General features: G+C 44.1%; 1 protein-coding gene across 2 annotated transcripts in view; it reads left to right on the top strand.

Moving 5' to 3' along the window:
- The window catches only part of stard9 (StAR-related lipid transfer (START) domain containing 9), a 62,275-nt gene that overhangs the window by 36,630 nt on the left and 11,280 nt on the right, over positions 1-14,365 (top strand). For both annotated transcript variants that reach the window (XM_082974569.1, XM_014195367.3), the window contains exons 20-24: positions 710-927; positions 2,063-2,558; positions 2,683-10,140; positions 10,288-10,530; positions 10,677-10,860. In XM_082974569.1, the coding sequence (XP_082830695.1) occupies positions 710-927; positions 2,063-2,558; positions 2,683-10,140; positions 10,288-10,530; positions 10,677-10,860 (8,599 nt within the window). The remainder of the gene's footprint in view (positions 1-709; positions 928-2,062; positions 2,559-2,682; positions 10,141-10,287; positions 10,531-10,676; positions 10,861-14,365) is intronic.

The raw sequence follows: 14,365 nt of genomic DNA, 5'->3' as shown, positions 1-14,365 counted from the left end.
CAGGTGAAGGCTGTGATCCCTTATTGATGCCACATGTTAAATCCACTTCAATCAGTGTAGCTGATAGGGAGAAGACGGGTAAATAAGGATTTTTAAGCCTTGAGACAATTGAGACATGGATTGTGTATGCGTGCCATTCAGAGGGTGAATGGGCAAGACAAAAGATTGAAGTGCCTTTGAACGGGGTATGGGAGTACAGTAGGTGCCAGGCGCACCGGTTTGAGTCAAGAACTGCACCGCTGCTGGGTTTTTCACGCTCAACAGTTTCCTGTATGTATCAAGAATGGTCCAATGAACACAACTGTGGGAAGCATTGGAGTCAACATGGGCCAGCATGGGGAAGGTGTTCTAATTTTTCTATCAGTGTCTTGGTGGAATCATAGCTTGTTGTTTACAGACAAGGCTGGGCCGTTGCTTGGTTACAGGAGAGACGCTGCATTAAACTCTAACAACATCAGCTCTCATTAAAACTCTGCTTAGGCAAGGAGCCAGAGGTCTCAGTGTTTTAGGGATCTCTGTCCTTAACGAAATCTTTGAGGTAAAATTGTTGTAGAACATCTTTGAACAGATTACTGAAAATGGCTTGATGAAGATTTGTTTTCAACTATCTCTATTCCATTGGAATGAATTCTGTTTTTATTTGGTATTTGGTAATGTCTGTGTACTGGCCCTACTTCTCACTTATTTGTATTTATGTCTATGTGAACAGGCTTGGAGGAGAGGTGGTCCTGGGACAGACCGGGTACTGTGTGGCTGAAGGAGAGCATCCAGCCAGTAAGCAGCAGTATGTAGAGGACCAGGTGAAGTACGTGGAGGAGCGAAGGGGGTACGTGGAGTGTTTACGCCAGGAGATCCAGACTGAACAGAGACGGGCTGAGAGAGATCTGGAGAGCGAACAGGCCCAGCTGAGACAACAACACATTGACAGTGAGTAGCACACCTTCGTCAAGTCACCCAGTACTCAGTACAATCCATAACGTACAGTATACTTTGAGAGAATAGCTTGAATGTGGATTTTATGTGTCTCTCAGTAGAGACATGTTTTGATAAATTAGAGATGTAAGGAGAAATAGATACATGTTTTGCATTTTGTCACAGAACATTATACACTCCCCTACGTATTTAGTTGGACAGTGAAGCTAGGACTTTTAGCGTTGGGCCAGTAACCGAAACGTCGCTGGTTCGAATTCCCGAGCCGGCAAGGTGGAAAAATCTGCCGTTCTGCCCTTGAGCAAGGCAGTTAACCCCCAACAGCAACTGCTCCCCGGGCGCCGATGACGTCGATTAAGGCAGCCACCTCCATATCTCAGATTCAGAGGGGTTGGGTTAAATGCGGAAGACACATTTTGGTTGAATGCATTCAGTTGTGCAACTGACTAGGTATCCCCCCCTTTCCTAAATGTTTCATATTTGAAGATCAAATGTTTTAATTTCATAACACTTCTACATTAATGTGGATGCTACCATGATTACAGATAATAATGAATGAATTGTGAATAATGATGAGTGAGAAAGTTAGAGGCTTTTAAATATCATCTTCTATTCTTGTTTACAATAAAAGTGACTCCAAAATGACACAATAGATTATTTACCATTAATGTATATTGGGCACGACATAATGTGAAACACAACAAAAACAAACTGCAAATGCATCCAACATCTTTGTAGAGTCACAAGCTTGATGTAGGCATTGTGTTAGGAATATTGGGACCAAATACTCAACTTTTGACTACTTTAACACACATACCTGTGTAAGTGAATTTGTCAAAATACTTATGACACCTTCAAATGTGGGAAATAGATACATAAAATGCTTTCATTTCTAAATGGTAAAACAGATATGTATGAAAATAACCTTAAATAAAAGGTGACATTCTGTTCTGTCGCCTCATATGAAACATATGATACAAAAAAATGCTAAAGAATAGAGCCAAATTGAAAGTTTTATCTTCACTGTCCAAATAAATACGTAAGGGAGTGTATCTGAAAAATATGTTAAAGTTTGTATGTGCAGATAGTGCTTATTTCATTCATGCATGTTATTTGTTTCCTATGTCTACAGTCCAGCAGTGGATTCTGCAGGAGAAGCAGCGTCTGGCAGCTATAACATTAGAGGAAAGAGGAACTCAGGAGTTTGGTGTACAGACTGATCCTATACCAGCTCCCATCCTAGACAGCCTGCTAACAGAAGGTTCGGAAGGTTCTGAGGAAGGGTGTGGTCAAACAGTGCCCCCTCCCTCTAAAGTTGTTCTAAACAGGAAGAAGGTTGTTCATGAGGAGCTGTTACGACATCACGCCTTGCGGCGTGCCGAGAGCCGATTTCGACGCAAAAGACTTCACTACCAGCTGGAGAGGATCGCTCGCAAGCGCCATCTACTGGAGGCTAAGAGGGAACTGCAGCGGCTGGAGAAGGCCCTGCCACCAGGTCTAGAGAGCCCTGCTTCCCCTGAACTAGGGTCCTCCTCAAGTTCCAGAGGACGTCAACCTGTCTTGCGCAGGCATTCTTTCTCATCAGACCTTCTGTCCCGATTGTACCCCCAACACACCCCAATCTTCAGGTCAGTATGAAGTCTCTCACAAATATATCTATTCAAGCCAATATTTGAGTAGTATAAAGGAATTACACAGGCATGGTGTAAAGGATAATGTATTTCTTTACCCCCATTTTGTTTTCCCCAACAGCCACTTCCTGAAGAGAAACAGACCATCTGAACTGACATTTGAATCCATCAACTCAAGACAGTGGGTGTCTGACGAATGTCTTCCACGCGAAAGGACGAGGAGTCGCTCCAACACATTCTCCTCAGGAACAGGACCCAGTAGTCAGGAGCAGGGGTGGAGGAGCAGAACCAGTTCCTCTGAGAACCTTAAGCTGCCTGTGAAGGACGAGGAGGAGGCTCTAGCTCAGCCACCATGTCATGAAAGACCTGAGAGGAAACCACTGCTTCCAAAACGTGGGCTTGAATTTACATTCAAGAACAATCAGAACCCATCGCAATCACAAAATGGTGGGACTTTACAGTCAAGCAGTAATGTAATCGTGAAGGGACCAACAGTTACAGTAAGCAAATCCAGCAGTCAGACTCAGAAGGCTCAATGTAAGGCAGTGAAGAGCCTTCCCCGTGGAGGTAGAAAGGGCTTGGAGACCATCCGGAAGGTCTTATCACATTCAGTCGGCCCTGGAATAAAGACCGCGTTGGCTAGGGTGTTTAGAAAGCCACCATCAGGACTGAGTAGAAGGACCAAGCCCACTGGTAAAACTGCAAGCCGATTTCACTGGAAACAAAACCGAGGTGTAGAAGAAGCCAATATGAGCAGAAAGAAATGCACGATGAAAACAACTGTCTCGTGTGAGGATCTTGATCAGAAGACTCCTTCACATGATTGTAGGCAGAGACAAAGACGGTGGCACAGTGCAGAGACTCTGATAAACCAGACTAGCATCCTAAGGTGGGTGGAGAGACCGCAGGGACTGGCAGGATGGAAGGAGTATGACAGTGAGGAAGAAGAGGAAAGGGAGGGTGACCACTCCTCAGACTGTGACAGCTTGTTCTCCATGGACTCCCTGTCCTCGGCCTATGCCACAGCTTTGGCAGAGCAGCTGAAGCAGGAGGAGGCTATCCAGAGCGAAGCAGAGAGCGAAGACAGTCAGATGTCAAAGGACTCACTAGCTATGGAGAGCAAAGGGAAACATGTTGCATCTAGGCTGGCACAGAGATGGGCTGGGGTAGTACCCAGTCACTCTGTGGCGAGGGGTCTCAATCCTTCGATTGAAAAGACTATGAACATGGCCTCAGATATTCAGCAAACTGGAGAGGGAATAGAAGACATTGGGAAACGAAATGAAATGCCAGCAGAGGTTTACTGGAGCCATCATGGCGGTCCTAAAACAGGAGTCAATAAAGCAACCAGCGCGACAGCAAAAGAACCCAGGTGTAGAGACACTGTATCAAAGTTGAGTGAAGAGCTTGGGCACGTCCACCCCATGTTGACCAGCAGTCCTCGCTCTCTAAGTAGCTGTAGTGTGAGGGAGCCAGAGAGTTTGCTAGCGCTTACAGACGCCTGGTCCTCCACTGATGCAGCAGATAGTCCCAGGATACCCAGGGACTCTGCCGTGTTGAGGAGGAGGACGGTGTTTAGTCATGGTGCATTGGACAGCAGCAGTTGTCCCAGCCCCGTCAGTGCGGATCTATCTGACTGTCTGAGTGTATCTGGATCCACTGAATCCCATAGCTCCGCATCTACTGATGGCACAGAGGGAGAACATGTCACAGTAGAGGAACAAAGACTTGGGGTTTCAGGGGAGACAACTGATACTTTGAATTTCCATAATTCTCAGCTCCTCCAAACGTCAGCACCACATATAATGATACCATTGATTCAGGAGCCAGTATGTTGCGAAGACTATTTTAAAAGGCAGTCAGTCAGTACAGAAGGTTTGCTGAAGGTATCTATTGATGATCCAGGCTTTTGCAACAATCAAAATAGAGATGACTCATCAGAGCTTCCTTCGCATAGATCTGCATTTTCTCCAGCCATTGACTATAAGACTCAATGCATCCCATCAACATTGGAGGCTGCAATGTTCCATGGGCATCAGATGCAGCAGGAAACATTACCTAAACCTGAAGGTGACATGTTGAACGAGACATCGGACATTGAAAGTGCCCCAAAGAATCCTTCTGGAGATAATGACCTATTCAATGTAGATGGAGACATGGAAGAAGTCAGAGAGGAGGAGTTTTGTGAAGCTAGCAATACCAAAGACACATCAATTAAAAGTGAGTTTAAATTGCTGCAAAATCTTGGAGCCAAAGTCACAGAGCAGAATTTTGTGTCACCAGAGCAGGAGTCTTCCAAAGCATCTTGTAAAAATTCCAGAAAGAGGAACAAAGTCCTGCAGGACAGTTTCATTGGCAGCTTGAAAATTCCAAAGAGGAGCAATGGAGGGGATTTTTTTACATTCTCCACTGTCAAGAACAGCCAGGAAGTTATTTGGTCAGATGACAAAAATAACACTAGTGAATTAAAAGACAAACAAACTTCATTTGCAGTTGATTCATTTAAACTAAATCTGGGCTGCAACGAAGATAACTTCAAACAAGATACCTCAGCTTTAGTAGCAATGTCAGTGTCTGTGCACATATCCCAAGAGAATTTCTCCCCATGTGACCATAAAACCATTGACACAGATGGCCACAAAGGCACTCCTTTCGGAGAGAATGCAGTTATTATAAAGATAACAAAAGTAAATCAAGGTGAAGAAATAGAAGTTCAAAGGCAGGGTGAAAAGCTGATCTCAGATAGCAAGAGAAGAGACGTAGAAAATGATAGATGGGGACCTCACCATGGGGACAGTAACTGTAGTCCAATAGACCAGCGAATCTCAGAGGTGGTAAAGGAACATATGAGGATGTCAGGTATAGATGGGGATGGAGACAACAGTAACAGTGAACTAGAGAGTCAAAGTAGTCAAAGCCTTAATGCCTTGCCAACAAGTAATCCTAACAAATGTGATTCACCAAAGGATCTACAAACAGTTAATAATCATCAAGTAGCCGCCCCACTGAGAAGCATTAAGCCTGTCTCTCGTTCGACATCAGAAAAGTCTCTTATCTGTTCTGAGAAGCTAAAGATGGACAACATGACAGACATAGAACATCTAAGCCATGAAAAAGTTCTTAGACACTCTACTTCCCTCATATTAATTTCCATGAATCAATCAAGTTTCATTACCAAAGACAATGATTCAGACGGTACGACAAAGATCCCCTCAGAGTCCCAGTTAAGTCAGAGCATTCAAAAGAAAGTAAGAGACGTGCAACTGAAACATGGAATAACTGATGTTGACAAGGGTCTGGATGCTTCTGGCTGTTCTGTCAAAACATCAAATGATCAAGCAAGTGTCAATTCTGGTGCTGCATCTTTCACTGTAAAAAGCCATGAGATCAAATTAAGTCTGGCATTGAACAACCAAGGGCAACCTGAATACATCAACAAACCTGTACTGCTACCAATGGGACATTCTTCAGGGTCTACTTTCACTTCCACCGTACCCAAAGAATGCTTAGTTTCTCAAGGAAAAAGGTTTGACAGAGATGTCCCTTTTCCACATATGGGGAACATAAAGATAAAAACAGGTCCTGAGAAGTATCATCCTCATCTTAACTGTCTTGGTAATAATGAAAACCAAACTGTCAACCAGGCTGGTTCACCTCAGCAAAGCCTGAAACCTAGTGCTCTACAACCTCTCCAGAACTGCCCAGGAACAATGTCCTCAGTGACTACGGCACCAAATAAGGCCTTTGCACATTTAAGGGACATCATAATGGATTCAGAGGTTCAAGGCAAAAACAAGAACCAATGCAAATTGATCTCCCCAACAGGTGCAGGTGGACAACTTGACCTAAGGGATCGTGATCGGCATGCAGCTGTAGATTCACTCTCTAACAAAGGCAGACTTCAACGTACACCAGAAGACATTGACAAGCACCACAACAGTCAAATACGCTCAAATAATCCACAGTCTGTCGATGCTATAAAAACTGTGACTGTCAGTCTTCACTGTGACAATTTATGTGAATCACAGAAGCTAGAGGAGAAAGGGGTCAGAAAAGAGTTCCAAAAAGACACTCCTTATGCCACAAATCTCAGTAAGGAACTACCACAGTCAAAGTGCTCATCTGAAACTCAGGTAGACACATTTCATAACACTTGTATAACTGTCGATCCTGATCCTAAAAATAAACATCCCAGTGTAAAACACAACAAATGCCATATTGAAAAATGGCTGAAGGCTCAGTGCAATATGAGAAATGTTGCCTCGGACAATACCAAAGATTGCCAAATGGCAAACAATGAAGAGGGGTCAATGACAGAAAAACCACTGACAAAGTCTCCTGTAACCTTGTTTGACGTACCAAGTGAAATTAATAGTAATGGATCTTCTACATCCCAAATAACACAGGGAAGTAGTGATGCTAATATGAAGATATTGGGTGACATTTGCGGAGATATCATGTCCAGAAAGGGAAATAACAAAACATCTTATTTCAGGCAACCCCATCAGTTCAGTGGTAGTAGTGTTGTTCATTGCAAAAAAGGAAAGTCCAAGAGGTTCAGAAGGTCCAAAGTCCAGGCACCTCCTAGCTCATCCTCTGACTCCACACTCAAGTCTTCCTCAGACGAAGAACAGAAAATAATTCCCAGGTTGCATCGAAGTAGATCTTCATCAACAAGAATGAAGCCTGAATCTCAAACTAGTGGGAAATTAGAGGTCAGTCAATGCAATGGTGCAGAAATTCCTCCAGTGAAAAGACAATCACCACAGTCAAAAGACAATCACAATATGGAAGCTTGTACTGTCCAGACCCCGGGTGAATATGACGGTAAAGCTGGAGTTGGAATCAGTTTGGGTAAGAAAGAACACAGCCCCAATGGACAATCAGCACATGCTCTTGCAATGGAGAAAAGGACCAATCGGGAGAAAATCATGTCTTCCAGTATCAAAGAAACTGAGATGTCACACTACACACCAAAGCCTCAGGATTCGCCAATGCATTTTGCCTCTAGCGACGTCAATCCCTTTGTTCACCAATGGCAAGAAGAAGAGCTGAGCCAAAGGTGCTACAAGAACCAGGTGTTTGGAAGTGCTGCTGACATATCTTGCAAATCCCCCATGCTGGATTCCACTGACAAACGCATCACTAGATGCTGCAGTGTCGACAACGGTTTAAACGTACAGAACTCTCCTTTCAACTCCCACCTGAGCACTTACGCCAACAACAAGGGACTCTCCAGCACCCTGAGCAGCATGGAAGAAGATTTAAAAGGTCAAACATCCCCCAAAGCCCATCTGAAAGGACATACTAACCAAGCCTTTAGTATTGACGATCACAATCAACCACTGATCCGGACCATGAGTTGTAACTCTTCTTCTTGCAATGATGTATCTGGAGATCCTGGTAACAGCTCTGGCCAGGTAGATGAGATCATCTTGGTCTACTCCTCAGAGCAGGAGTCTCAGTCTAATGGGTTTCAGAGTCCTGAAACACACACCACATGTGACCACAGCACCCAGACAACCATGACTCAAGAAACCATGACTAAGACAACGATCAACCATAGTGATCTACAGAGGAGAAACAACCATCACAGACGGAGCAGCACTCAGGTACCAGTGTTGCAGAATAACACAGAGGCCAGAAGAAAGACCACCACATGGGCCAGCCTTCAAAACATGTCTGAGCATCTCTCTCAGCTGATACACAACACTTCCGATCTTCTGGGAAATGTTCAGGGTATGAGGTCTGGCGATAGCCTCAGACATAGTCCGATAAGAAATGTTAAATCTTCATCTCATCTGTACTCCTCCAAAGATTGGACCAAGAGAGACTGCTCAACCCAAACTGCAGTAGATATTGGAATCCAGACTGAAAGGACTTCAACAACCATTCAAGACGAAATGTTTATCCACCAAACTCCGTCCACGGAGAGGTCCAAAGCTCATGAAGTTAATGTGATAGTCAAAGTGATTGGCTCAGAAGTTCTTAATGTGTCACAAGAGAAAGAGCTCCCCGTTCAACATCAACTCAAGAACAGGCCAGATGATAGGATTCAGAGCATTCCTGACCTGCGACTCAATGGCTCCACTGTTAACCAAAGATATATCTTGGTACCAGAGAGTGTCCCTCACAACGTGCCTTCTCTGGAGACTGTTGTCCAACGTCACAGCCATTCAAATCCTGCCGTTCATTGTAGAAGCAATGAGGACTGCAAACCTGAGAGAGTGTCCTTCTCCAAAAGCTTGGGAGTCTCTGAAGTCTGCAATAATTTGTCAGAAATACTCAGACCAGAAAGCCGTGACGTCTTGAGAAGGAGTGACCCGGGAATAGGCTGTATAAAACAAGCGAGCTCCACAGATCGCGCGTGCTCACCCATTCTCACTGTAGGTCCTAGGGCTGGTTCCAACCAGAGCAGTAGAACGTCTTTACAGAGTCTCAAAGAACAACAGAAGTTTGAGATGAAAAATAGCAGTAAAGAACACATTTTGGACCGAAAAGAGTGCCAGTCAACAACTTGTTTAAATTTCAGAGAGCAGAAAACATGCATATCTTTCACAGAGAATGATAAGATATCAGGACATGACTCCCTTCATCTTTCTGGGAAGCCTTGTGATATCTCCACCACAAAATCAGCGGGATCAATATCTCTCGAGAATGTGAGTGCCCTCAGCAATTCAAGCCCAAAAGGGTCTGATGGACGCTCAGAAAGTCTTAGTTCGTCCATTGATAAATACATCCACAATGAAACCAGAATTGTCAGCCACGAAGAAGAAGGGGAAATGAGCACATGGCACAAAACCAGCCAAAGTCCAAGATGTTCTCTTCCTTCTGTTCTAAGCAGTAATGGAGTCACTTTACTGAACCACACCTCTCTCACCTTCAGGCAGACTGATGTGCCCAAACAGGAGGAGAAATCCATCTCTTCTTTTGGAGATCAACTAAGCCACAGGAGACATTCAGTAGACTACCACCACTGTAGACCATCAGAGGGCCCAGTAGAGTGCTTCAGTGGTGCTTATGAACATTCCCCTCTCAGTGACAACACCATCCAGGTTCAGGAGGATGACATGGTGTCATTGGCCCCAAGTGAGTGCAACACAGACGTCCTTGTGAACATCAACCCAGTCACCCACACTTCCAACTTCCAACACTCCCCACAGCAGCGAGATTGCCAGTGTCTCCCTGAGGACCTACCGGTGCACAACAAGTTCACCAACTGGTCCGGTATCAGCCAGCATCCATCTGACAGAGGACAGATTAGTAGTTCAATGAAACCAGCCATATATCTACCCACTGGTCACAAAGCACAGACAGAGTGGTCCAGTCTGAGTCCAGAGTCCACGTTCCAGAAGATCAGGAAGACGAGGGAGATAGAGAGGCTGCGTAAGGAGCGAGAGCAGGTCATGGCTACAGTCCAACTGAACATGAACCCTCATCAGCTGACCGTGGAGCTGACTGAAGCAAAGCTACACTACGGTCTGGGAGAGACAGACATGCTGTTGAAGATCCTAACATCTGGAGGAACCAAGGAGGAGGAACCATCCGCTGTCCCTACTAAACAGCAGCTCTATGACCGGTAAGGCTAGAAATAGACCTATTTATGTGATTAAGGCTGAAAAAGGCCTTATGTATGTGATTGTCTTGATATTATGATGTAATTAGATATCTATAAAATGGTAGTTTTTTTAAATGTACATTTTTCTCTATGTTCCTCTTCTTTCAGGCACCGGAGGAGCATCGAGGGTTTGAGGCAGGAGAGGGACACTCGGCTTCAGAACTGTCGTCGGGCTCGCAGCCTCAGCCCCAGCAAACATAACTACCCCCATTCCCCTCCTCAATCCCGATCCCCTTCTCACCTCCGATCCCCTCCTCAAAAAGCCATATCCTCCTCCAGGGTTTCAACCTTACCTAGCCAACGCAGAGAGTACCTCCAACAGCTCCGCCAAGAAGAAATGGAGGGCAGTAGGTAAGACAGGATCCAGACCAAATTATATTTTTGTGCTAAATTGCGCAACAGTTTTCAATGTCAGATTATTTAGTCTCTGTTGTAAAGAGGGTTATATCTGTGGATTCATTTATCAATTGATTGATTGCAAATCCGTCTTTCCCCAGGATCCCAGATCCACCCAGAGGAGAGGGTCATTATCCCTCTGAGATAGAGCAGCTGCTGCGTGACTATGGCCGTGCCCGTGAGGAGGCCAGGACGGAAATAGCGCGTGCAAGGGAACGGCTCCGCGAGAGGACAGAGCAGGAGAAGAGACGTCTCCAGCAACAGGCTCTGTCTCAGGTGGTCAAGGTTAGTCGCAGCAAGAAGTCCTAGTTTCACACTCCATAGTTAGTCGAAAGCCTCAAGATGTATTCAGCATATTTTCTCCATTAATTCTATAATAAAACCTTTCAGTCACCTCCCGCCGAATCCATCCCTGTCAAAATAAAGGTTAAATAACCCTGGTCAGGGATTAATATTGCACCATTCCTGTTAGTAGAGACCTTGAAGTGTAGGAATATGAAAATAATAGTGAAAATGCAGTAAAAAAGGACGGTGGACTAAGAATACGTTTATTTTTTTAATTGAAAATACTTATTTTGGTAAAAGATGTGATTGAATTGCTGACAACACATTATATTAGGCAACATAAATTGGTTAATCCACATTTCATGGGGTCAATTAATCAATATTCCGACTTAAGGTCGCCTATAAAATAATGCCTATAATAGTAATAAAAAACTGCACTTTGTCATATATTATCTCAACATGTAGTCTGAAGATGGTGGAAGAACCTGGATCATTTGAAATTTAAGAAAAACAATTTTGAGGAACATTGCACTATACACTACCTGAAAACGCATTAATTGATATAAAAAAAATGTAAGGTATTTTTCTTTTTTTTTTAAATTATTTTTCTTTTTTTCTTTTTTAACTGCATTGTTGGTTGGGGCTTGTAAGTCAACATTTCACTGTTGTATTTGGTGCATGTGACAAATAACATTTGTTTTTATTTGAATATTAATGTTTGGACATACAAAATTACCATCATTTGTAAACATTTGACATCAGTCCTTATTTAACAAAGCTTACCTACCTAAAAAGCCATTGAAGCAGACCTAAAGTATTTTTTTTTATATTGTTGAAATTTGTGAAAATGCTATGACCTTCTTTTGACATATCAACTGCCTGGTAGAGCTCTGTTAATTCCAAAATAAACATCAAGTTGGGAGAAAAAAAATCTATTGGAAGTTCTTACCAAGAAAAACGTTCAAAAGTTCTAATTAGAGGTAAAAAGCTCTCAACAAAAAAGGCAGAGATTGATTTCTTATTGCTCATGTTCAAATTTCAGCAAGAGGAGGTGATATCGTATGTAAATTAAACAAAGAAAGCATTCTGGCAGTACTCCTTAGACAATGCGAATCCAAAGGGGCTAAACGATGATTTTTCACTGTCCTCGTTTCTATAATGGGTGTTGCCTTGATTTTTTGGGGGTCTCTGTGTCTCCTGATTCACAGACATCCAAATATCACCCATGTATATTTTGACATGGCCTATTGATTTGACGAGACACACTATTTATATTTTTATTTTGTGCTATAATTTGCCATTATAATTGTTTTATATCAATGAGCCACTTGGCTATAAATAAAAGCTAAGTGCAATAAAAGAAGCGAAGGCTCACCTGAACTCTTATTTAAGTTGTTCGTAACAGGAATTTACACTGCTCCAAAAAATAAAGGGAACACTAAAATAACACATCCTAGATCTGAATGAATGAAATAATCTTATTAAATACTTTTTTCTTTACATAGTTGAATGTGCTGACAACAAAATCACACAAAAATAATCAATGGAAATCCAATTTATCAACCCATGGATGTCTGGATTTGGAGTCACACTCAAAATTAAAGTGGAAAACCACACTACAGGCTGATCCAACTTTGATGTAATGTCCTTAAAACAAGTCAAAATGAGGCTCAGTAGTGTGTGTGGCCTCCACGTGCCTGTATGACCTCCCTACAATGCCTGGGCATGCTCCTGATGAGGTGGCGGATGGTTTCCTGAGGGATCTCCTCCCAGACCTGGACTAAAGCATCCGCCAACTCCTGGACAGTCTGTGGTGCAACGTGGCGTTGGTGGATGGAGCGAGACATGATGTCCCAGATGTGCTCAATTGGATTCAGGTCTGGGGAACGGGCGGGCCAGTCCATAGCATCAATGCCTTCCTCTTGCAGGAACTGCTGACACAGTCCAGCCACATGAGGTCTAGCATTGTCTTGCATTAGGAGGAACCCAGGGCCAACCGCACCAGCATATGGTCTCACAAGGGGTCTGAGGATCTCATCTCGGTACCTAATGGCAGTCAGGCTACCTCTGGCGAGCACATGGAGGGCTGTGCGGCCCCCCAAAGAAATGCCACCCCAAACCATGACTGACCCACCGCCAAACCGGTCATGCTGGAGGATGTTGCAGGCAGCAGAACGTTCTCCACGCGTCTCCAGACTCTGTCACGTCTGTCACATGTGCTCAGTGTGAACCTGCTTTCATCTGTGAAGAGCACAGGGCGCCAGTGGCGAATTTGCCAATCTTGGTGTTCTCTGGCAAATGTCAAATGTCCTGCACGGTGTTGGGCTGTAAGCACAACCCCCACCTGTGGACGTCGGGCCCTCATACCACCCTCATGGAGTCTGTTTCTGACCGTTTGAGCAGACACATGCACATTTGTGGCCTGCTGGAGGTCATTTTGCAGGGCTCTGGCAGTGCTCCTCCTGCTCCTCCTTGCACAAAGGCGGAGGTAGCGGTCCTGCTGCTGGGTTGTTGCCCTCCTACGGCCTCCTACACGTCTCCTGATGTACTGGCCTGTCTCCTGGTAGCGCCTCCATGCTCTGGACACTACGCTGACAGACACAGCAAACCTTCTTGCCACAGCTCGCATTGATGTGCCATCCTGGATGAGCTGCACTACCTGAGCCACTTGTGTGGGTTGTAGACTCCGTCTCATGCTACCACTAGAGTGAAAGCACCGCCACTATTCAAAAGTGACCAAAACATCAGCCAGGAAGCATAGGAACTGAGAAGTGGTCTGTGGTCCCTACCTGCAGAACCCCTACTTTATTGGGGGTGTCTTGCTAATTGCCTATAATTTCCACCTGTTGTCTATTCCATCTGCACAACAGCATGTGAAATTTATTATCAATCAGTGTTGCTTCCTAAGTGGACAGTTTGATTTCACAGAAGTGTGATTGACTTGGAGTTACATTGTGTTGTTTAAGTGTTCCCTTTATTTTTTTGAGCAGTGTATTAAGGTGAAATAATTGTTTCAATGTTTTTCAATGAGAGACAGTTAAAGGGATACATAAATAAATACAATTGATTAGAAGGTGGAGCTCTTTTTCATGAAAAGAGCTGCCCTTATATTGAAAAACTTACACTACATGACCAAAATTATGTGGACACCTGCTCATCAAACATCTCATTCCTAAATCATGGGCATTAATATGGAGTTAGTCCCCCCTTTGCTGGTATAGCCACCTCCATTCTTCTGGGAAGGCTTTCCACTAGATGCTGGAACATTGCCTGCGGGGACTTGCTTCCATTCAGCCACAACAGGATTAGTGAGGTCGGGCACTGATGTTGGGCGATTAGGTCTGGCTCGCAGTTGGTGTTCCAATTCATCCCAAAGGTGTTCGATGGGGTTGAGGTCAAGGCTCTGTGCATGCCAGTCAAGTTCTTTCACACCGATATCGACAAACCATTTCTGTATGGACCTTGTTTTGTGCACAGGGGCATTGTAATGCTGAAACAGGAAAGT

This window comes from Salmo salar, chromosome 01, assembly GCF_965601325.2.
Source record: "Salmo salar chromosome 01, fSalSal1, whole genome shotgun sequence".
NCBI lineage: Eukaryota > Metazoa > Chordata > Actinopteri > Salmoniformes > Salmonidae > Salmo > Salmo salar.
Note: the sequence above shows the minus strand (reverse complement) of the source record. Positions and strands in the feature narration are given on the sequence as shown.